At 33.5% G+C, this 26,710-nt stretch overlaps 1 protein-coding gene across 2 annotated transcripts in view; it reads left to right on the plus strand.

Annotated features, from left to right (window-relative positions):
- Nucleotides 1-26,710, plus strand: part of EMB2771 (E3 ubiquitin ligase) — a 313,580-nt gene that overhangs the window by 152,537 nt on the left and 134,333 nt on the right. For both annotated transcript variants that reach the window (XR_016358446.1, XM_089808665.1), the window contains exons 16-17: nucleotides 17,568-17,666; nucleotides 18,069-18,209. Coding sequence is in view for 1 of the 2 variants with exons in the window: in XM_089808665.1 (XP_089664791.1) it covers nucleotides 17,568-17,666; nucleotides 18,069-18,209 (240 nt within the window). In the remaining variant the exon portion in view is untranslated. The remainder of the gene's footprint in view (nucleotides 1-17,567; nucleotides 17,667-18,068; nucleotides 18,210-26,710) is intronic.

Below are 26,710 nucleotides of genomic sequence, written 5' to 3' on the forward strand. Positions count from 1 at the left end.
TTAACTTTTGATTACAATGTTATAATAAATGACAAGAGCTAGCATTTCATAGTTGTCAGTCAAGGCTATTGAAACAAAACCACAGACGATACAAGAGCTCTTTGATATGTTTCTGCAATCAGTATTTCATGTTTGCAATAAACGGTTGCCCAAAAAGTACCTAAAGAAAATAATTACCAAAGTTATGTTTTAATATAATATTAGTGCAAAAAATATCATGAACTAAGTCACGAGGTTCAAGTTCGGCAACAATAAAGTTCGGATGAAGTTCGGCAAGGGTAAAAAGTTCAAAAAGAATTCGAGTAATATAATTAAAAAAAAAATATAATAATAATTTGGTTAAATTCTTAGATGCAATTGAAATAAAACAATTATTTTAGTAGTAGAAATAAAATAACATTACATAAAATTTGAAAGTCAATATAAATGTTTCACAACTGATAAGTAAAAATTATATAGAACTCATCAATATTACGTTATGTTTTGAATTCACTATAATAAATCTATAAATTCTAATAATTTAAATATATTTAAAATTTTAATTGTGTATTTAATTAATCACTACATCACAAAATTGTTATTTATTGTATATGAAATAATAATAAATATATTATAAGCTAGTGATGGAAGTGAAATTTATTTCCATCTCTATCTTACGATATAATTATTATTTAAGTGAAATTTATTTCCATCTCTATCTTACGATATAATTATTATTTAATACATTATAGAATCACCGGCATTTTTGACCACTTGCCAATGTTCGAGGAGTTCGCTCTCCTAGTCCTGCTAGAGGGGATTTGCATTGTGGGGAACAATCCACACATCCACAAGAGAGTCTCTCTGTGTGCTGTGGCAGAAAATGCTCTTTTCTCTTCCCGTAGCTTCCAGCATGAGCGTGTCTTGCATCGATACAGTTTTTCATTTCTGTTGTGAATTCTTCATTCCACTCAAGAACGTGTTTCAGAAAACTGAATGTATTTCACCTAAAATAGCCCTAACCCCATTCCATACAAATTTTGCGGCAAACTAAAATGGCTTTCATAGAGTTTATTGGAATTGGCTGAATTTCGAATTTCATACAAGAAATGAGGTGAACCCTGTGACAGAGTATGAACTATGACATGGCAGTCTATATACAAGTATCTTTGGAAACTTTCCACCATCTCAGTTATGAAAGTCTATATAAAATTATCTTTGAACAGCCTTCAAAGTATTCAAGTTATGAAAGTTAATACATAATATCTTTGAGAAATCTCTCAAGCATCTGACTTACGAATGCTTCTTAAACTTCAAAGGGTATTTGGAAATTATTACTTTGCAATGTTTGAAAAGAAACGTGACTTGGAGTGTAACGCAACAAATCCATTCTTCATTACACTTTTGGATACTCTTTGTAATTGGTGGCCTTTATACCATATCTTGCTTGGGTTTCCCCACTATTAGTAAGGGGCAGCTTTTAGTGTTCTATCTAATTGATCACTTTTTGTTGGACAAATTTTTTTATTTGATGGAAATGAGTAAGAAGAATGTCAGATTGAAAACAAAAGGGTCTGCAGCTCTGTTTATTGAGAGAGCTTGGTAAATTAAATCCCATAAGAATAAAAGCCTTCAACAAATATCTGTTTATTATCCTAGCGTTGTGGTAGAAAAAAATTCTCTTGGAAACATTAGAAAGCATTTTTTATGGATTGGAAGTATTTGATTCATTTTTCCTGTTATGTGGATGACCATACAAATAAAGACTTCCTATTTGAACTCTTCAAATGGTCCAGGAAACTGTCATTGCATCCTATATTGTTCTTTAAGAAACTCGACGCTTCTGGAGGGGCGATCCTGGTCAACTGAAATGTTTAATGAGTTTTTGGGGCATTCATATTTTATTTTAGCTATGAAACCTGCAGTTGCTTTTGCAGAAATATTCCTTTGAAACATGTTCAAGGTCTAATTGGTATTAATGGAGTTTGTATAGGCTTTTCTCTTGTGTTGGGAGTTATCTGTGGGCTTTGTTCTTGTGTTTCGATTGTACTGGAGCAGGATGTTCATTGGAGAATTGTAAATGGATCTAGGGAAGAGGTGTTATGTGTTCATTGGAGAGTTGTAATAGGAAGTGTTTCAGTTGTTTATAGGAAACCTTAAGTAGTAAATTAATGGTGATCATTTGTATGGTGCTTTTTTGGAGGACTTATGAGAGTTGTCTTTAATTGTGATTGAATATTGTTCAAGAATTAGTCAATTAATGATCTCATAATGTAAGCTGGTGTCTAATTTGAGGTATAACTGTGATATTTTATGGATTACAAAAGACCAATCGAAATGCTATCAGCTTTTGGTTCTTATCATGGGAGCATGAATTACAAGAGACCAATCTTGCAGTTGGACTGCCAATCCTATTGTCTGTAAGTTGTCAAAGTGTAATAAATTTAATGACAACTTAATTTGGTTATTTAGTTAGTATTAAAATGACTTTAATGAATCAGTGAAAAAAATAATAAAGTCATTTTCACTCTGTTCAAATAAAATTAAAAAGGGGGTAAAAGAAAAAAGGATAACTGAAGGGAATATGAGGAGACAGGCAGAGAGAAAATGAAGAGTCATTGGGATGTGCTTAAAAGAACATTGAGAGGCTCATTTTGATTCATGGTTGGTTTATGCTTGGATTTCAATTTCGTTTTCTTAGAGATATAGGGAGCTTCATGCTTTCAGTTCAGATTTGCCAGGACAAGAACCCTTGGCGATCTGGTCAATTGGACAGAATTTCTCGTGTTGAATTTGCAATAGAGTTCTCAACTGGGCTCTACAATGGTGAGACTGAGTAAGATTTTCTACAGAGGTATTTAATTGAGAATAAAGTTATCTTTTAGAATTATTTGTTGACCTTCAGAATTGCAGATTTATTTGCAATGACTGTAATATTCAATATTTGGAAGAATGAATATATTCCGTAGAAATAAGTATTGAGCAGATAGATATTATTTTGTTCTGTTGAAATATCACAGCATAAAAAATATTAGTATTCAAGAAATATTTATGCTGGCACTATATAGGTAAAAATTTATATTCATTGGAACAAAAATAAATAGGTTCCTCTGCCATTAAATTTAATTAATGCCATGGATATTATTAATATGGGCCCAGGTTGAAATATTTCTATTGGAGGGCTCAAGGTTTGCTGTGATTTGATATTTTAATTAAAACACTTTTACGGCTGTTGGAAGATTGATAGTCAATTAATATTTGTAATGCTTTGAGTTGAATATTAGTATTCTCATTTCCATGAAATAGGAAGGGACGGAAGATTTGGTTAAACATTATAATCATTCTCTCTGATGATGTTAATCATTACGAGACTGCATTTCTCTGCCAATTTGGGAAATATTTCTTAACAGTGATTCAGTACGAAACAGGGATGACTAAACATATGAGTGCAGGAGAATTTGTTTCTGGAAACAATGATATCTCCTGTGAAGCTACCTTTCGTATTTGTGCTGAGAAGCTTATATTAAGGACTATGAAGTGAGATATGAGGGCCAATATTGAATAGGTCCGTGGGAAATTTATACATTTGTTTGTGAAGCATTCTAATTCCAGGTACTGTAAGTTTGGGCCTGCTGGGAAAGATAGCCCATTTGTGGAGTTTAGCTTGAGAACATCTGCCAGCTGGCTTCTTACATTGCCATTTTCATTTGATCCTGTCTTGCTCATGCATTGAGCAATTGCTTGATTGTGTAAATTGATATTTGTCTCAAACTTTTCTGAACCTGGTGTGAACAGCAACCATTGCATTTCTGTGGATATTATGATGTTTAGAGGTTGCTGGGTTTTGCACTTGCACACGGAGCAGCATAATAACTTTGGAGAGATTATTATAATATCCAAATTATATCTGCATATTACATCTTCCAAACTATATCTGCATTCTTATATTTCTATATTATAGTTATTGTTCTGAGCATTAAACTAGATTTTCCTATCTGATTCAAACTGAGGAAATGAGTTATAGAGCTAGCAAACAAAGTGTTTGACAAAATGTTTCAGAGTTGATTTTGCAAAAAATTATAGCCAATAGAGTTAGGACCTTACATAAGTAATATACTATATACTATATACAATGGAAAGAAAATTTTTGTGGTCTTTGTCTTTTAAATGTTTCATGCCCCATTTTGAGCTAAAAAGTTTTCTTCAAAAACTGTTATCAAACTAATTGAGATATTTTTTGTGGGATAGACAAAATCTTTGCAAGCAACATGTGACTGAAGTAGCAACAACAACAACAACAATTTGCCTCCACCTCCTTTGTCTTGGGGAAACACAATTGGTCCTTTGACATTGCAGAACATCGTGATTTTTACATGGCTGAAGAAAAGGCTTCCCCAAATTTTCATTGTTGTGGTAGTCACCATCTAGAATAGCACATTTCAGCCTACAGCAATACACATGCTATATTGGGAGTGGCTCAGCAAGATGTTCTAGTTTAATTGTTTGTTTAAAAATCAGTAGGAAATGTTATCAAATGGTATAATCGTCTTGCTAAGCTCAATCATTGGCTTGGACATCATGGGAAAAAAACGTTGACATTTTTCAGAGCAATTGAGGTTGGTCATATTTTGTTTCTACAAATTTCAAACATAAAGAAGGATAGTAATGGGTTGACAAAAGAGTTTGTTGCACAATTCATTTGCTATGTCCACTGAAACAACACTAGGTTGAAGCCTTTGCTAGATATTTTCTAGAGTTTTTACTCTAAAGCACTTTCATTAAAAAATGCCTCAGCAAACCAAGCTGAAATGATGAATTGGCTCAAGCCAAAGAATATGCAACTGAATTAGAAGATACTATCATCACAATACATATAGGGATAGATGCAATAAAGTCAATGCGAATGGTCCAAAATTCAATGGATCTTGTATTGTAAAAGTGATAAGCTATGGTATAACCATGGGAGATACCTTACACAATAAGTTTTGTTTCAATATTATGAAGGACCTCCACATGCAAACTCTCTATAAATGAGTTTTTCATAAATTACCATAGTTCTGCATGAACAGTCTTTTCTCAAATTGACTTATTGCAAGTGTTATTTCTTGAATACTTTTCACTTTCTCAATACCAAACATTCTTAGTGTCCTTCGTAAGGTGGAATTTTGTTTGGAAAATGGTGTTTTCCCAATCAAAAGATTGGGGTCTCTTGCGAAATTGGTGCTTACTTGTGGTGATTGGTGCCTTTTGTAGGTTGGTGCCTATAAAATTAATAAGAGAGTTCTATGTATGCAATATTTTGTCGTGGTCTTTTCCCAAAAGGGTTCTGATGGAACCGAAAATTTTGCAAAATTTTGGACCTCCATTCTTGAAATAATGTTGGAGATAAAATTGCCAAATATTCTCATCAGCAACATAAGTTGGATTGCAAATGAAAGTTGTTAGCATTATAATTAGCCATATTAAAATATTCTAACTACAAAACAATTGAGGGAAGTTAGGGATGCTATTATTACTTTACTGTAACAGAGTTCTAGCAGTTGTAGCAAATTTTTCAAAACTGGAGGTTTTCAATTAAGCAGCTGATAGGTTGGATATAGTGTCTCCAAAGGTTGAAAGAAAGAAGAGCCTTAAAGAAGCTTCTTGATAGAGCTCAGGTTGAGGAAGATCAAAGGAAGATATCTACTATCATTTATCTCTTACATCTTTTGAAGAAAACCACAAGATATTTACCAAAGATATCACAATTACCAATAATGACACATTCAGATACGAATGCAGTCTGAAGATGTTGAGAATTATCCTTCACTCACACAGTAGACTCGTATATTCCGCATGAAGAGTTATCATTCAAACTTCTATCAATACACATTGTGAAGCAAAGAGCAGATGTCATAGTACACAAAACTGGCTCAATAACAGAAACCCCAGATTCACCGGACTGGAAAAGCTTGAGAACAAGGAAAGATATGCTGCACTTTCACAAATAACTATATATGCTATCACTTCAAAGTCAAATCCAGTTTGAACGTGTGCTGTCTGTCTGTAAGGATTTTCCAATTGCAAATGCTCTGAAGCCTCACTGTTAATCTCCAGACCACACGCAGATGGTGTGAGGGCTGTTGGTGTAGGAAAGAGACTTGCAGGTCAAGAGGATGATACCGGAAGTGAAGGCCCTAAATAATTATCCACCGTGGAGGCTCGAAGAAGGCCCAGGATTAATGCTTAATGCCTCGGAGGAAAATTAGAAGAGACCATCGTCTAGTCACTTTACGTCACTGGAAAAAAGAAAGAAAAAAAAGAACAAACATAGCACCAAATATGTTATGCAATGGCCATAGTTTCATTGCCGCGGGTATTGGAAAAAACAATTGATGAAGAATAAATCAAGTCCATGTTGCATGATGTATCTAGGAACTTCACTTGCTATCTCCGGCATCTCTTCGTTCATGCAAGCATGAGATTTTCTGAATATCAGGTGTCCTATACTTTATAGAATTAAAATATTTGAATAAATCACATTCACCAAGCATTGTAGGTTTAAATGTTTATTTATCAAGTGAGATGCCATTGATAATTAAAAGCCCGATAATCCTATTTTGGCCATATTTAAAAACTCATAAACATTAGTGGGTAATCGGTGTGTTTATTAAAGAGTATAAACCAAAGAGATGTCTCTTTCCCCAATGGACACATCATTTGCTTGGAAGGAAAAGATATAAAAGGAGGATATATTATTTGCGAAAGGAACATCATTGTAATATCCAAACATCCATATTCTCTTAGGAGAATTATTTTATATTTTATTATTGTATGGAGGAATAAGGGGTTCATTATGATTTTGTAATAAAAATTCTATTATTTTATTTTTATAATAAAATAAAATGTTCTTTGTTTATTCTTAAAGGAGTGGAGATTTAAACTACAGGCGAATCGTCCTTTGTAATTATTTTTTTAGAATTTCTGTATACAAATTAAATATTGGATAAGTGGACAATATCATTTAGCATTTAAATTCGATCATCATAAATATTGTGAAATATTTGATTGTTTTCATATCTATGTCCAGTTTGTCTCCCAGAGGAGTTAAAATTCAATCTGTACTAATTTAAGATTGCGTAATAATTGATCTATCGCATCTTGATTGTTTAATTGTTGGCAATAAAGTGGATAAAACATTATAAAGTTGTATGTGATAATTCACTGAAGTTAACTTTATCGCCCGAATGAGCAGAGGCACTGGTCTTTTTATTGAAGTTAGAAAATCTATAATTTCCTTCCTGCAAACATCAAATCAATTATTTAAAACCTTATACACAACATTCAACTTTTATCCAACATCTAATTTTGTTTTCACTGAGTTTGAGGACCTTACCATTCGAAGAACTCTAAAGCTTAAATTCGCTCTAGAAAAGCCTAGAACCAGACAGTCCGTGTTAAGGTGAAGGTTTACTTGCCTAAGTGTAGTGGAGCCCGAAGTGCAGGGGAATCAAAAAGTATTCCTGTTCGTTGGCTGGAACTAATTGAGAAGTCCTATCGGAGAAGTGGGAGGCTCTTGGATTTCCAATCTGGAGTTTTAGGAACCAACAGGTTCCACATAAGTCTTGTTCTTTTGGTGTTGCATAATTATTAGAGCTTGTGTGATTAAGATTGTAATAGTTGTTAAGTTTTGGAAAAAGTTAAAGTTTGTGTTATGTAGTACTAATTACTTAAATACAAATCTATTATTTCACCAAGTTGCATTTTATTGAACATAGTCTAGAAAATCATGAGAAATAATATCTTGGATTTGTGAAGTGCCTTGTGAATATGAAATAGACTAGCCTTACATGTTCATGAGATTTGAAGTATATAGTTCACTCATCTTGTTGTATGCCACCCTAAAATGTTTGCATTGGAGGTCTTGCCATGTTGGTGAACTGAGTGGCAAAATGGATCAAAAACCCGCTCTATGCTCTTGGGCTTGGTTAAGGGGGACAAGCTTCATGCATCTTATTAAGCACACAATCTAAGATGGTTAGAATAGAAGTCCTACCATAGTTGTGTGCCAAGAGGCTAAAAATCCATTTTGTGCATTCAAGCTTAATTGAGAAGCACGACCAACCTCCAAGGTGGATGATGCAGGAGCATCCTAGGGTTTTTAGCAATCCTGCATGTTGGAGGTATTTTGGCTTAGAGTTGTGGACTCGGTCACCAAACAGTGGTGATCGGTTGTTGAAGGGTCTAGTTGTGGTTGAGGAGTTCGGTCATTGAAGGAGTTTGGTCGCTGAAGGAGCTCGATAGATACAAATTGCTCGACATTCATTGCAGTGCTCAACATGTGTTGGTTGCTCGACGCTCTCTGTGTGCTCGCCATGTTTTGGTTGCTCGACATGTGTTAGGATCTCGATATGCACTGGGAGCTCGACAATGCTTGTGGTTTGGCTGATGCTCAACTTGGTCTCTTTGACACTCGGTACGGTCTTGGTTCCTGTAGGTGCTGAGTTGTTTGTGAAGCCGACTTTGGGTATTTAATTCATGTTGTAGCTAACTTGTGGCTCAACATATATTTAATGTAAGGGATTTAATTTAATTTGTAATGAACTGGGCTGACTTGTGGCTTAGTTGGGTATAAGTAGGGGTTCTTGTGGGGTCTCTAGTCATCGTCATCCAGCTTGGAGAAGAGGATGAAGTGTAAATGCAAACTTTGAAGGGCTAGTAGTTGTTGCTTGGTGGGCTTGCAAGCACAAGTTAAGATTTCTGTGTAGGTTTCTACCAGAGTATGGATCTGGACTAGCTGGAGTTGGATCTTGAGGGATCTTGCAACATTGTTATTGTAATTGCTGTTGTATTGGGCCCTAACCTAGAAGGCCTTACAGTCGGGCATATTGCATGTAATCAGTTATTTTATGAATGAAGAGTTGTGATTTGGTATCAGATCTTGCATTGTTGTGTTTCTGCTGTGTGGTTATTTGCAGGGATCTAGATTACCTCCAATAGGGGTACCCTCAGATTCTCTCTGCATCAGTGGATTGAGGGGTGCAATGGATCTAAATTTAGCCACGATCTTGCAATACAAGGATGACCATCTTTGAGATTGCAGTATACAAGCATATCTAATGAATTTCTAATATGGTTGGTTGTAAGTAATATGCTATAATGTCTTGGTTGTAATATTAATGATGCCATGATTTATTAATTCTGAGTATAGTGAACTTCAACAAGATAGTCCAAAAGAGAAAATTAACTTAAGCTTATCTTCATAATTATTCTTTGAAGTTTAAGATGAATAATATAATCAAATGTCTTGAATTTTGAGAAAATAATGTTTTAAATTTACTACAGTTCTCATCTTAAGTTGGGATTGTTGTTTTATGACAACAAATAGGAATATCCCAAGAGGGACATCACATATACATTTACAAATGCATACACACACAATAGTACACATATATTCTATATATGCATATATACAAGTCTATACACACACATGTAGACATATATTTTACAAATATATATTTCATATAAGCATATACATGTAGGCATAGGCATAAGCTAAGTTGTTGATCATCGTTTTGATTTATATTCGGGTTCAGATTCCAATTATCGGATATGACATAAGTTTTTGTGGGTGGATTTTGGTATCAAAGGTGTGTGTCTATATATATATATGAATGTGACATGTTCAATGTTCATACATCATTGGGTAAAACCTTCAAAAAAAAAATAATGGATGATAATGGGCAAAACACACACAATGGGAGATTATCATCTAGAGAAAATTTTATCGGTGAATATTTACAAGTTTGGTATGCTCTACCCATATCCCGTTCGCTAATCAATGACATATGTTATTGTTTTTGGTAGCTTTAGTTGGATAAACCTATGAGTCTAAATTATTGAAGATATTATGTATATATTCAATTAATATCATGTGAGATGTTTTATATATATATGCACAAAGAGAGAGAGAGAGAGAGAGAGAGAGAGAGAGAGAGAGAGAGAGAGAGAGAGAGATGATTCATGAAAATTAGTTATATATATATATATATATATATATATATATATATATATATATAACTATGAAATATAATTGTTATTATATTAATTACATAATAATGAATAAACATGTCCAATGAAGGGACATGTCTCATCTTGGCTCATTCTCAATATAAATACAAGAAATCATTGCCTTTGGAAAACACATACATTAAAGGCAAGGCTATTACATTCATGGTGATCCTAAAATCAACAAGCTATTAGAGCTAAGTTGCAAATGTAAGAAATTCAGAGATAACGATATAGTAGAATACACAAACTTGCTTCTGTATCATCACAATGTGGTGCAAGTGATATCGCCAATGAAGTTTCGTGATAAGATAAATACAAGAGATTGCTCCCTTTGGAAAACACATACATTAAAGGGAATGGTATTACATTTGCAGTGATCGTAAAATCAACATCATATTAGAGACTAGTTGCAAATGTAAGAAAATCAGAGACAACAGTAATGTGGAATACACAAACTTGCTTTTGTATCGTCACAATATGGTGCCAAGAGATATCGCCAATCATGTTTCGCACAATTATTGCTATCAATTATGATTTGCATTACTCAACGCCACCTGCAATTGAATATACAAAATATTAGAGGAACATGTGATCTTTAATATTTGCAAATATTAAAGGCTGTGTTTGTTCTTATAAATGCTGAAGATAGTCATGGTATGCAATTTATCTACCAATGATGATGAGCAGAGATAGTCACAACATGCAATTAATCTATTGTGGATGACGAGTCCATGTCGCCGGTTCAATCCCCTAACTCTCTCACCCCAGATGATGTGGAACTCAAGAGTGAATAAATGATGCTACAAGAAGAGCACAATCAAATGAACGAATAAAATAAAACTAGAGGATCCAAGGTAGTAATCGACAATGTTGAATGAGTGAACATTACTACCAACAAGGAAGAAAGATTTATTAAAGAAATTCAAACTTGTCAACCACATTGGTCATCGGACCCAAAAAGCATGGGGAAAGAAATAATTTGACCCCATAATATAGTTTGTCGCTATCATTGAAGATGGGGGGAGAGTGTATAAGAAAAGACAAAGGATCATACATGAGTCAAAGACCATTATAATACTGTCGAGCAAAGGGAGGTGACGTGGATGCCACTAGAAGACATTTCTAAGAGGGAAGATTGAATGGACAAGGAAAACTTGAATTACATTTATATTCATAAATTGAGAGAGTGGGAGGAGGAACGATAAAGAGTGATTTCTATGTGGAAAGGAAAGAGAATAATAGATGAATGCCAACGCTAAAATGATATGACATGGAGGAAGAAAAGATTGAAAAAAGAGAAGGAAATGAACCCGGTGACTTCTAGATCCTAATGCAGATGTTTGTACAGTAGTTTAGCTATAACCACCGATGACAGGAATTCCAAGTGCATGACCTTTTCCTAGAAATGACCTCGACTGAAAATTGTGTAGATCAGTTAACTAATAAAAAAGAGCTGCAAGTTGCAGCGAGTAATAGTTAATGAATGATGATTATAAAATAGGAAAATGATTATTCCAAGAGACTATTTTGATGGTGTAGTGAGATATATTAAATGGAAACTTTACATATACAATATCAATGTTGATATTATAGCGCCAACCCTACCATGCTCGATTGATATATTAGGATAAGATTAACTTAATAAAAAACATAATTTTTGAAGGATGAGTCAAAGTAAAGTTGAGTAAATGTTTAAGAGGTGACTGAACCGAACAAAAGGAAGAAAGCCTGCGATAAAATAAGTTCCCTTATCAAAGCCACCGATGGGGTCCTTTGGAATAAAGGGTATTTAAATGAATGAATAAACCCATGCGCTAGTACAAGGAGGAGAAATAGTATTGTGATGCGAGGAGAATTCAAATAGCTTACTGCTAATTGTACATCTAATAGTGACACTAGTAATTTAGATAAAGTCATAATATGAACACATCAGATATGACGAGGACAATCAAGGATGTTGATTTACAAATAAGTATTTAGTATCCTTACGTATTTCATTTATCTAATCATTGTAGTCTCTCTCGTATTTGTATTTATGTACGTATTATAAGAGCTATTTGTCTTGATCTTTTTGTTTTTCTCTAGGAATGTTCTTACAGGAAAAGAAAGATTGATATCGAATTTAGAGGGAGTCTGGCACTTCACCAAAGGCGACAACAGATGATGAGCTTAGAAAATTGATATTCAAAGGGAGTCTAACAATCCATGTATGTGAATGCATGATTTTAATGGTCCTCCCCCTTGTTTACATCATGAGGAAGTGATGAATTCCAAACAATTATCACTTGTATTAGTAAAAGTTATTGAAAGGTAACAACCTTACAATAACTTAATCTTGTATTATAATGGATATTTTATGATGTCTATGCAGATCATGATAGATCACATCTTTCATGATGGATTGAGTTGCTTAAACAAACCATGAATGTTCCTATGGTAAGTATCATTGAGGTTGTGTGCACATACCTCATGAACATTTTTTGAGTACTTGGTGAATGTCACACAACTTGATGTTGAGGAGGCCATTACTCAAGAGTACTTGGTGAATGTCACGTGACTTGATGTTGAGGAGGCCATTGCTCAAAGTGCTTGGTGAATATAGTGTAACTTGACGTTCAGGAGGACATTACTCAGATATTTGGTGAATATCATATGACTTGATTTTTTGATGAAAGATATTCTTAAACATGTCATCCTTGATATTACACTGAGGTAATATCAAATTTGTGTGTTTATACTCCCTAGCTAAGAGGGAGTGTAATTGTTTTTGGTAGCTTCAGTCGGATAAACCTATGAGTCTAAACTATTGAAGATATATATATATATATATATATATATATATATATATATATATATATATATATATATATATATATATATATATATATATATATATATATATATATATATAAATAAAATTAATAACATGTGAGATCTAATAAATAAATAAATATATATTGAGAGAAATTAATATAATAATGATCATGGAAATTAGTTATATATATATATTTATGTAACTATTAAATTATAATTGTTATTATAGTAATTTTATAATAATGAATACACATGTCGCATGAAGGGATACATCTCTTCTTGGCTCATTCTTAATATAAATTTAAGAGATCATTGCCTTTGGAAAATACACACATTAAAGGCAGTGCTATTACATTTGTAGCAGTCCTAAAATCAACAACATACTTCGAGATTTTCCATATAGGTCTTAATGGAGCTCTACATCAATCCTATAACCTTCTCTATCTTACCTCACTTCTGTTTGTTATTTGATCGCTATACATTTCCATCCTTCATTGATAACCACATAAGAGTGTCTATTAAGCCAACCAAGTCGTGCCAAAGATTGCTTGATTGTTGCAAATTCTTTTGTGGCCTCCTAGCAATGAAAGCCAAGTCGTTCCTTGGCATGCCAACTTTTTCCAATCAGTAATCACTAGACTTTATGCCAAAATTCTGCATGGGAAAGCAAAATGATGTCTCAACCATAACAACCAATTGTAATGCAATGAAACCCCTTTTGGCACTCACATTATTGCTTCATATAATGACTCCTACGAGAAATCTAATGCTAAAATGACCATTCCATTTTGAGTAGAAGCATAACACCCGTAGTGGCATATTGGAAAGATGCAACATGTTTCTAAAAGAACGAAGATAAAAAATTTGGCATGTTCAACCTATTTTTGGGCACCCATAAGTTTGGATTCCCACAGATTTTGGATTTTTTTTTGGATTTCGATAGGATTTTGGTTGGGCATGTGGATTCCCTTTTTTTCACAACAAAACCCACAGGGAATCTGAATGGCTAACCAAAATCCTACTGGAATCCGAGAGGAATGTAGGCAAAATTGAGATCAGACTCGGGCAAACTAGGATTTGGGGCTAAATTAAATGATTTGGTAACTTAGGGCATAAGTATACATGTACATATATTCATATGTATTTTTATATGTATATGTGAGTATGCGATGATCTACTATGCTAGCGCTTGTAGTAATAAAATCTATTTTTTTTGAACACATTACATTAAATAATCATCTCCTAGAGGAGTGTGTATATAAGCATTCTCTTTTTTGAAAGTAGCTATCTTAGGTTTTTAATCAATATGCGCAAGAGTAGGCTACATCCAATAGGACAATTTCTTAAATTAGACTCTATCTCATCTCAATTTGATTATATTCCCATCTGACACCACTAAAATACTCTTTTGAGATTATGTAATAAACCCAAAATAAGATAAGATACATGTACATACTTGTTTATTATAAATAAAAACATTTATCTTCTCTTTCTTACCAATTATAAATTAAATCTGAGTAATTATCAAATTAATTTATTTTTCTAATACTTAACATAATTATCAAATTAATTTATTTTAATACTTAACTATCAAACTTAATCAAATTGCTAACACTCAATATAGTTATCAAACATATACCATTCGAAAAAGCCAAACCGACGCATGCAAAATACATAGGTATTCAGCAAAGCGATCATACGTGCATACAAATGGGTAATCAATACCTATCGAAGAGGACACAGAGATTTTTATTATACGGAAGGAAGCAGAGGTATTGGAATCGATTAAATGATATCGAAGAACAAGAGAATCTTGTTTATAACTCCAGCGGCATAACTAATTACATCTGCAGGTTTTAAAAAGACTGAACCCTGTTACCATCCACATCAACATACACCAGACGTCGTCCTGTAGCATACAAAAGTTTCAGAACAAGCGGAATTCGTCAATTCATGAATTATTATCATTGTTGAAGGAACGGATGTAATAATTTGGTGTTTCAGATGCATTCAGAGCCAGAGTTAAGATATAGTCATATAGCGTGGACAAGCGCTAAGACTCAAGCCAGAGTAACTAACAACAGTCACGTGGTTATTACCAATATCCACAGAGGCACTGTAGGGAAGTAAACAACTTGTAGATACCAACATCATAGTGAGATTTTGAAGATTAACACTGGAAATAATACTCAGTGACTGCCATCCAGTCAAGTAAGGTCTAGAATGACACCATACATGTAAGAAGGAGCCACCATTAGTTCAATAACAAATCAAACATTTAAGACTGATATCAGGTGATTAAAGTTAAGTCTTGCAGACAGAGGTATGATGTATAGCTCTTAATTAGAGATCATATTCCTAGAGGCCAAGTGGGCCTTGGCAGAGGGTATCTATTAACGTATAGAGGATTGTAGAGGACATTCATAATAGAATGTCACGATCCAAAATGGATTCTAGAGAGGAATTTATAGAGAATTCCTAAGGGACAATATATATATTGTAGTGGCCAAACATATGCATATGTCAGAGACAAGAGACTTGGTTAGAGGTGGGATCTCTACCAAGTAGTTTATTAGAGATCCCAAAAGAGGCTTGAGGAAGACGTTCCTTTCTATGAAAATCACCTAGTCGAGATATAGTTCTCATTAGAGGGTTAGGTAATTTGAGAAAGAGGCTCTTTTAAAGGATTAGGAAGGGTAGCATGGGTGGAATTTAATTTAACTTTTTAGCTAATCCAAAATTATGTATATGTTTGTATATATCTAATTTTCAATATTTCACTAACCAGTGGTTGGAGGTTAGAACATTCATAGTCAAACTGAAGTAGAACATCACACAAGGAGCTACTCAGCATCTACTCTAGTAGTGGGGGCATTATAGATTATGGTGGAACGACCAACATATCACTTTCAGATCAGATACATTGTCCGGTTCAGTGGGAAGAATAGTTCCATAGTGGGAGGAAGATAAAGTGGGGAAGTGTGTGTATTTGTGGATTTATATACATACATGCATGTATATGCATATACATTTACATATAAAAATGTTTCACAAACACATTTGTGTGTGTATATATACATATACATTTTTTATATAATATATGCTTGTTTATAATAATAGAGGTATATTTGTGTCTATATATACAAATATATATGTATACACATATACATATAGACGTATGTGTGTTACATACACACATACACATAAACATGTGTATATATATAGATAGATAGAGAGACACACACATATATATACACGTACAAATATGTGTTGATGTGTGTGTTTAATAATTTATGCATATGTACACATGCGTAGACAAATGTAATACAACCATACATACATGTGTGATACATTTTTATGTGTGTGTGTATGTATGGATACACACACACATACATTCAAATGTAATATACACATACACATACATGTATTCATATGTGTGTATATATAAATATGTAAGTTTGTATATGTGTGTATGTATATGCATTTATACACATACACACCTACACACATACACACATATATAGTATATACGCATATGTAGTTGTATATATGTAATTTATATAAACTAGAAATATGTGTATGTATGTATGTATGTATCTATCTATCTTGTTGAAAAATGATAGCTTCAGTCAGATATATGAATGATAGCAATCAATACTATGATACAATTATATGCATGTATATTTATTAATATAAATTGTGTATACTGATATACACACATACATATTTATATGCATGAAATAATATCATTGTATTGATCCAATATTTAAAACTAATTATCATTCATAGAGGAGATCAAAATATCATATAATCATTTCCATGTATAATGACAATCTGCATTCAATACTGCAGATTATTATTTCATGTTCCAAATGTCATTCCGATCAAGAGGTGATCGATAGTACAGAATTTCCAATCAGATCTTTTCTGATATCATTACCTATGCAGATCGTTGATTATGGTATCAATGTTCACAATTTGTAATTGCAAATTCAAGTGTAAGCCCCCGATGGTAATCAAGCATTTGTTTGTGTGTTGAAATGGCACTATGTCTATTCATGAACATGTTCCTTCAAATTAAAATTTTACATATATATTTCAGATCTGATCAGACCAAGAGGAACACTGAAATCAATTAGTGAAAGCCTCTTCAAGATGGAACATTTTATCAGATTCAAATTTGTGAGTGCAATAACCAGAATTCAATAATATTGTTTATGTGTCATTTCTCATTTGAGAACCATAATAATTATCCATATTCTGTTTACAACCTGCAATAAGGAAATATCAGTCAATAAGCATATCATTCAAGATACAAGAAATTTTAAAGATATATACAGTTCAGATCTGCAATAAATCTAATCATCATTAACATATCTACACACATACAAATATGTGTCTAAAATATTTGCAAGTATAATTCTATATTATTTATAGACATGTTTATAATTTTTGTAAATTTTTAGAATAGTTGTGGTTGAGAATTGTTGATATAGATGACCAAAATATCCTTTACAGGAATAATTATGTAGAATGAAAAGAATAACAATTTAGAATTTTATTTGAACACATAGGGTGGGTCAATGACTCGATAGCCTTCCTACTAAACTATGTGAAAATCTGCAAATATTTTTTAATGCAAGTGACTCAGCACTTTGATATCTGCTAAATCTGTCCCGTTTGTCAATTATGGTGTATAAAAACATAACTTTTATATCTTGCAGGTGCACCTGTCTAACCCTAATGGAAACATAGGAGATATCATTTCTTGGCCCGAGTTTCACAATGGTGTGGCTGCAGGTTTAAGGATTGCACCCCATCAGGTACCCACCCAGGGCTTGATAACATTATATGATTTATAATTACATGAATACAATGCTCGTTCTGAAAAATAATGTAAGGAATTAATTCAGGAGGGCAGTTTCTGCTATGTTTTAGAAGCTTAATGTTATGCTTTGTTGGTGGTCAATTTGCATGTTTTATACGGTTCGGATCTTCAATCACTTACTATGAAAGTATTATGCTGTTGCCTTGCTCTTTGTACTTTCAATGATTCAATTTGTTCATGACCTTATATGTGAATTGCATCTCTAACTGCAAGTGTTGCATATGTTCGGTTCAAGTTTGTCTGCAAATCCAAGTGTTACTTGGGAGACAAATTGCAGAATTTTATTTAGAACTAGATGTATTCAATTTCTTATTGCACTCTGGATTGCATTCTGCAGGCAAGAATGTCCCGCACATGGATAACGTACAACAAACCCTTGGAACCTAATTATTCTCACGCAGGATTTCTTATGGCCTTGGGTTTGCATGGGCACTTACGAATTTTAGCCCGTAGTGATATTTATGAGTATCTTACTCAGGTTTGTTTCTTCTTTCCATAGCTCTTTTTTGGATTACATTCATCTTGCACATGGTACATATTTTAAATATAATTGGAATTCTATATACTTTTCAATTATTTTTTATATTGTAGTTTTAGGGAACTATTATGGATCTGCAGCCCAACAAGAATAAGATTCATGCTACTTGGTACTGAAAACCTGTGTAATGGAGAACAAATAAAGGCCTAAAAAAAGCACTACCATACTATCTTTTTCTCCTATCTGACCAAGACCCATATGACAATCAATTTTTTTGGGTAGCACTTGTTGATGCGAGTTACAACATGCACAACTGAATACTTAGTATTCCAAGATGAAATACCAAATTCCCAACTATCTTTTGAATAAACACACCTCTTACGCTAAGGTTGCAATGAAAGAGCATAAGGTGACTTCATTGTTCCTTTTCAAATATGGATGCTCACCTAGTGAAAATAGTGTGATATTTTGGTACCACAAAGGGACTTGTGCTTTTGTAAGACGTCTTAAATTGATTCATATGATTTAGCCTTACAACGTGCAATGAAATTATACTATTGATTTTCAACTTTCGAAATGCAATTTAAACTTGTACTTGCAAATTCTAGTCTACTTCTTATGGATATGAGAAAGAGTGAATAAATACCCTTGGACTCTACTAGATGTGTCCTTGTCATTGCCTTTACTCACCTATAGCAAGCTTCTACGGTGTATCCAAATGATTTTCAAATCAATATTGTTTCCTTAATCCCATCTATGGATGCAAATAAAAAATCAAGCATGGATTGAAGTTAGGTGCATTCAAGTGCCATTCGACCACACAAGACAAACATAAAATTAATAAGTAGCTAGTTTGGTTTTCGATCGAGTTAAGAAAGTATGCATTCACAATTACACTTATCCAACTATACAACTCAAAACAAATTCTGACTTAACAACTTGAAATCAAATCTTGTCTAGGTGTGGAATGTAGATCATGCAATACTTCCAAAAAAATCACAGTTGTTCACCATGTAAGACACAACAATAAACAAGAGAGAAAATTTGGCAGTATTTTAGCAACAATTCTCCAGCAATACTACTTTACAAATGATGGAGTAAGCACAAACACCCATAATCAATGGCCTAGATCAATCCATTACAGACATTAACAAGGGTTGTTGCCACTATCATCCAGTGATATCAAAACACCATCATATGGGCCAATATAAAAATTGCAATGCTTTCTAGGAGCCAATGGTAAATAAGTTTGGTATAAACTACCTAATCAAAAGAAACCAAACTTTGGGCCATTCAAAATTAAGCACTGAATTATTAGCTGATGAGAAAATTAATTGCCACACAGGGACACACCATATATTCCCTTAGAAGATGATTTGCTTTGATCTTTTTCCTTTTTGCAAATTCAGTGAACATGAAAAAATTATTATTAAGTTCATCCATTGGACCACCATGCACCCTTTACATTTTCCAAAATACAATAGCCAACTTAGCTGTACTTGTGGCTAGAATTCTTACCCAATCTAGCACATTGTCTTGCAGTTGCCCAACAACCATGAAGGTCTTGAATGCTGCAACTCTTGTCGATTGCTCCTTTTTTACTTTGTTCTTTACTAACAGTTGTTCAGGAACTCCTTTCATAACGTGTGATTCGTCAATGGTTTTCTCTCTGATGGGTTGAAATTCCTCACAAACTGCATCTATGGCTTGAGTCTTTCTTTGATTGATGTAATTGCATGGTAGTACCTCAGGAATTCTGGAAGAAAAGCATCTGCATCTTGCACAACCTCCTCCATACATGCCTTTAACTATTGAAGTGTCATTTTTGAACTTCCAAAATTGTTGATTGATTCTCTTTGCAAATGTTTGATCTCTCTGCTGAGTAGGATTGAATTCCTACTTGACGTACTCTCTAATCATTAATTTCTTCATTATATTTCTTCTTCTTCCCAACCTTTTATGTCACTCTTTGCTCTAAAATTTAAATGTTTCCACAAGCATCCTCAAATTCCTATTTCTTTGTTGTAGCTCCATATCATGCACAATGATATCATAATCTTGGGGAAAAATGTTATCTCTTGTTTTATGTCCACTTGGAATGACAATTTGAACTTTGCAAAATTGTGAATAATACCTGATGACTTTTGCTAATTGTCTTGTTGGCTGGCTTTCCTTCTCTTTCCCCTAGTTTTTAACGATGTTTTCAATATTCTTAACTAGCTCTAGGTTGACAATCTTCTTCCTTGTAACATCTTTCTTAACCAAATTGGGCTGTCCATTCTCCCAACTATTGGCTCTTCGTTTACTTGTTCATCACCTTTTTGATTTCCCACCTCTTGATCTTCAATTGGTATTATTGCTACATCTATGTTTGTCCTTTCATTGGGAACTTCATTCTCTTTAGGAGAATGGTCAACATCAATCAGTTCATTCTCACTTATCTTTCTCGGAGGAGGATTTCTTTCTTTCTTTCTTTGACTTAAGGGAGAGTATTCAAAGGAACTTTGGCTGATACTTGTCGTGACTCTATAGTGACTTCCTAATTGACTTCGTTGTCCTTCATTGGGATAGTCTTTCATTCTTTGGAAGTAGCAGTTTCTTTGGATGGAGGAGCGTTGGATTTTGGTTCCTCCATCCTAATTCCTTTACCCCTTGAATCTTTTTCTTTGCAAGGGCCTTCCAACATTTTTTCTCTTTTTGTTGCCTTCATCTTTTTGACTTTCACTTGATTATCGAGGTTGTCAGGATGATTCTTCTTCAACTTCTTCTACTTTTTTCATTTTTCATATGTTACTGTAATTCCTTTTTTATGAGGCTCACCATCTTTCTATTCAACCATTCTTGAGTGAAAAGTGTAATAGGTATCATCAAAGTTTCCAAATTATTGTCATGCTCATCCAAATAGTCGAAAGACTCCAACACTTGATTCTTTGTTTGTCTCAAAATCCCTCATAATGAGTCTATCATATTCCTCCAATTGGTCGAGTACTTGGATTTATTTCCTCGGGTACTCCCTGATCGCATTCACTCTCCATCTTGAGAACATCTTCCTAACTTCAAAATCGTAAGTCATGTCTGCCCAATAATCCTCCAAATGTTTAACATGCTTGAACTTGTTTCCATAAGCATTCTTGATCTTTCTATTTGGATCAAAGTTCTCCTTTGCTTCATTGGATCCCAAGGTACTGTATTCAAATTCTTTTTCTTCTGCCTCCATGACTGCAAGAGATGGAAAACTTTCAGCCACAAAATTATATGGGAAGGAAACTGCCTGTTTATGCTTTTGAATGTTATCATATGCTTGCAACTGTTTTGCTATCTTCATTAAGCAGCTTCTTGGGGCAACATGCACTTTACCACTCTAGAATATGTGAAATTTCAAAACTGGATGTACCACAAGAAATGATTCTTGATAAATTTCTCTGCTTCAACAAACAGTCTTTTGCAAGTAGCCTCTTGTAAAATCCTCCCCATCTTCATAGGAAATGCATCATTGAATATTTTGAAGTGCTTGCTGTTGTGTAGATGCAATTAAAGATCTAAGTTGTTGTTGATGATCCTTGCCCAATTAAACCTTACCTCCCCATTTAAATTTTTCTCCATAAAGTAAAACATCCATGGCTCAAAAAATCCCCTTTGAGGAATACACATCGCCCTACATAGCAGGACAATGACATCACAAAGGTCATCTTGGAAGTCTGATTTGGTTAACCTTGGTAATTTTGCACTATGCTTTCTTGGTTTGTTTCAATCCCCCATTAACCACAAGGGAACAACTATCTGGCTTACTATCACAATATATTAAGGCCTCATACGTAGTAGTATAAATGACTAGCTTATGGTTTGGAATTTTAAATGCTTTTTTTGTTGCTCTTTCTGTGAGGGTATCTAATGTCTTTTTATCCTTGCCATATCGAACTGACATTTTTCGTTGGTTGTAATGTTTAGCATTCTCCATTATCAATTTAGGACATCGCATTGTAGGTGGGAGAATTATCCTCAAACTATCCTATTCTTTGTCATCTTCTTTGCCAACTTGGAAGGATTGCCTCTCATTGTACGGTGTAACAATCGGATTTTCCAGGTCTAAATTAACATCTAACATAAGCATAGAATACAGTTATAACTTCGATTTCATAGGATGACAGTTATATCATTCATGTTCACGTGAATAAGATTTACTGTTAAAAACAGTTATACAAAATTTCTTAACTAAATACTTGAAATACCATTAAATGAAATTACTTTTGAAATTGAAAATCACATACCTCAAAAAAATTGAGACTGAAAATCAACAAAGGATGCTTCTGCAACCACCCAGATTAGTCCACAAATACACTATAACAATTTCACAAGTCAACTATCATCTAAAAACTGCTATCTCAAAAATCATTTGATGATTACAACTAAATACCACTATAATTTAAATTAGAGCGTCACATATCATTTTACCAATTAGGGCATCAATTACCATCGGTTCATTTAAGGCTTCTGATACCACTTTACCACTTAGGGCTTCTGCGACCACAGATTCAATTTAGGGCTTCCACGATGACAGATTTAATCTAGGGCTTCAGCGATCACGGATTCAATTTAGGGCTTTCGCGACGACGGATTTAATCTAGGATTTCCGTGACCACGGATTCAACTAGGGCTTTTGATACCACGGATTCAGTTAGGGCTTCCAATACCACTGTATCATTTAAGGTTCCAGCTGTCACACGATCAATTAGGGCTTCGGATTTCTTTTCCTTCCGATTGCTTATTTGTGAGAGTTTCTCAAGATTAGATAAATAATTATATTCAATATTCACTTAGATGAAATTAAATTGATGATAACAATGAAATAATTCAATTTAATCTTACCTTCTCATAAACAAAAATGATAATACCTGTTTCCAATAAACAATTGAATGCATCGATTATCTCTGTCTGACACATATCCAACATCTTGAGAGAGGTGAAACATTGTCAGGGGCTTAAGCACCCAACCTCAGACCACAATATATATCCCCACACAATCTCTAACGAGAAAGGCCCTCCCTACCTGGAATTGACAGGGAACATCTTACCATCCACTGGACTTCAATAAATAAACACACCATACGACCTGGCAGCAAGAGATCACCATAACAGGATTATGCATGAGTTATTAATTTGTTTAAATGGTAAGTATTGAAATGTTATAAATGATACTATTTCATATTATTGATGAATCCTTTTTCACAGCTCATCTCCCATCTTCATAGATACACGACTGGGTGAGTACCAAGTATTCAGGTTTCTCTGATCAGGCGACTCTTTCATTTATTCAAGAAGATTAAATACAACTATCATTCATATTCTATGATTATGTTCTTAAGAGATCTCAAAATGTCAACATTCTCGTATTTCTTTTTAACAAGTTCATCTATACCTCCTCACCATAAGCAGGTTATCAGGCCAGTGACTCCTTGGTGCCTGAACAAATAACCTTTATTGTTATGTCATGTATTTTTTCCACCTTATTCTGGCTCTTAGCTTGGTGAATTTCCTTGATACTCAGATTTAAACAATATTCCATACTGTATATTATCTTTTATCAAAAAAATCATTCAAAGAAGATCTACAGAATAATACATATTCGGATATTATGGTGAAAAACAATCCTATAATTGGATCAATGCTATGAGAATCGATTTAATCTTGAATATATAAATTTAGATTGACTGCAGTCTGCATATATATATATATATATATATATATATATATATATATATTTCATCCATTGCAGATAAATTAAAAAGGCTGAATAGAAAAACGTTTAGCTTTATACTTTCAATAACAAGGAAAAATGTATGTCAACTTGCATAGGTTTAAACCTATAACTGACTCAACATCATGTTGAAGGAATTAGACTTAGTTCTAGGTAGCAATCGTTTTCAACTTCTTGATTCAGCATTAGACCATGAGTAAATGAGAGTTATAAAAATAAAAACCTTCAATCAAAAGTTCACAACAAATCATGTGAGAGTTTGCGTCCGCAACTAAGTTGATTAAACACGCAAAACAAAATGATCAAAGGTGTGGCATAGAATACCAAAAACATCAACAATCAGAATGTCTGCGGTAGAGGCATCAGGGGAACCAGTGACATAAGCCGTCAAGTCATGGAAGGCTCCAAGCTTTCCAACGCCAACAGAAGGATGATCTTGTGGTGGAGGCGTCTCACAACACCGCGGTACAGCCATTATCTTTCTTCCAAACCAGCTATGAACTGTGTCTCAAATTCTAGGGCAAGGATGAATGCCGAGAGCAAGAATGGATGGTTTTTGATCTAATTCGATGCAATATAAATAATAACAAAACAAGGTTCAGACAACACCAATAATATTATTAAAGGAATTCCAAAGATATCTAGTCAAAGTGCTTGAAGATTGTCGGTTAGGAAGCATGGATAATTGTTGATACGTAAATGTTTCAAAATATAGACTAGAGCCTGACCTTACGGCTTCTATCTGTTACAAGAAACTATACGAATTCCACTTATGAATTTCGATGTAAAGCAAGAACATAAAGTTAAAAGATTATAATGGATTCTAATTCCCAATTATATAATCAATTAAAAACAAGGAAAGCATAAAAGAATGGAAAAAGAATTGAAAGATTATAACTCGAAAATAATAATTCAAATGTTGTTAAAATTCAAACATTATTTATATGTACAAGTAACATCGCTTTATTAATTATGAAAATTATAATGGTGCCAAATCAATTATACATATATGAATGTTTATAAATATTAATTAAAATAATATGATGAAAGATATATTAAAATCCTTTAAGATACATTTCATATTTTAACTCAATTATTTTATTTAAATTATTTATTTAAATAACTTATGCAATTCCACAGATGTATCCTGTTTCAAATCACTAGGTCCTTTACCCGTATGCCAGTGATGGTGATGCCTTGCCTAATTCTTTTCTGACAATGCTTCAACCCCTTCGACATGCTCCCTACAAGGAATATCTCTATAATTAAATTATAAATTATAAATAATCATATCAGTTAACTTTTCATCTTAATTCCATGAATTCGCGATTAACGATCAACTAACATGTTATTTTCACTTGAAATCATAACGACTATCTTACCATTTTGCCAAATTATATCAAATTAAATTGCCAACTGACTTCATGTGAACCTCAACGGCTATATTTCAAGCCAGGTCAAAATTTGGGATGTAACATACAGTTTCAAACTTGTATCATGATAGTTTGTTTTCCCAATTTTCTTCCACTTTGATGAAAAGCCTGACTATGGTATTATATGTTTGGTATCATGCTTTGATTGGGCATGTCTGTCCTTCCTCGTGTTTCCAGTCTTTGGGTCTCGCATCCTTCACCTGCAAGACTGTTAATGTTATAATTTTGTTGGATAAGTTATATTATATATATTAGATATATAAATAATATATGACAAATATTATATATGGAATAATTAACTTATATTAAGAGTGCTATATATATATATATATATATCTTGTTATATAATCATTATAATATGTTGATGGTATATTACTTGTGTTATAACTAATGTTAGTTTATATCACATATATATTCGTATAGTAATTTGGAAAACACATAAAAATATCCACAAGTGCTATTACAAGTTACGGAATATATTAATCAATCCTATTTCACTAACATGGTATCAGAGCACGTTTCAATCTTGGGAGAAATTATGTATAATTTCACTTGTAAAGATTTTACTTGTTTTTGATAATCTAAGTTTGATATCATCAATGTCAAGCTAGTGGTGTGCGGATGAGAATAAGATGTGTATCGATCAAGAATTTTTTAGGATAACCTCTGCATTAGACTTGGCATGTAGAGAAATGTAGCACTTCACTGTTGCAGAGTACTGGTAATTCTGGTTCTAAATTTGTAGACAAGATGAGCTTCCATCACTACAGTTTTGGGGGCAGTACAGTGGTTCTAATCATGTGAACTTGCCATTACACAATCACAAAAGGATATGAATTATGTATCTGATCTGAAGATATGGTTATGCCTCAGATGGAATTGGTATCTAAATATGTTTCTAAATGCAAATGATTGTACAGTCCAAGAGTTGAAACGAGGATGGCATCAAACAAAGTATTCACTATATATCATTCTCATGAGAATCTAAATGTTGGCAATCTGTATGTTGATCTTGAATGTCAGTGACTTGATGGTGTTGTATGGTCACCCAAACTATATAAATATATCATTATGCAGCATTGGTATGATACGTTACAAAGATTCGCTTGTGATCCTTCATACATTCACTAGTTTTTATGACCGCCTGTTCACAATGATGTAGAGATGTACCGCTTAATTCTTGGGTATGAAGATCAATGAAGTCAGGTATTTAATATCGCAAGAGTTCCAAACTGTCTTGATCACTATATGTATCATTGAATGCTCGGGCATGTATGGGTCGCGGTTATTTCTAAGATGTTGAATGCCAGCAT

The sequence above is a fragment of the Cupressus sempervirens genome, chromosome 11 (assembly GCF_028749045.1).
Source record: "Cupressus sempervirens isolate cs-2001-9-10 chromosome 11, ASM2874904v1, whole genome shotgun sequence".
NCBI classification, from domain to species: Eukaryota; Viridiplantae; Streptophyta; class Pinopsida; order Cupressales; family Cupressaceae; genus Cupressus; species Cupressus sempervirens.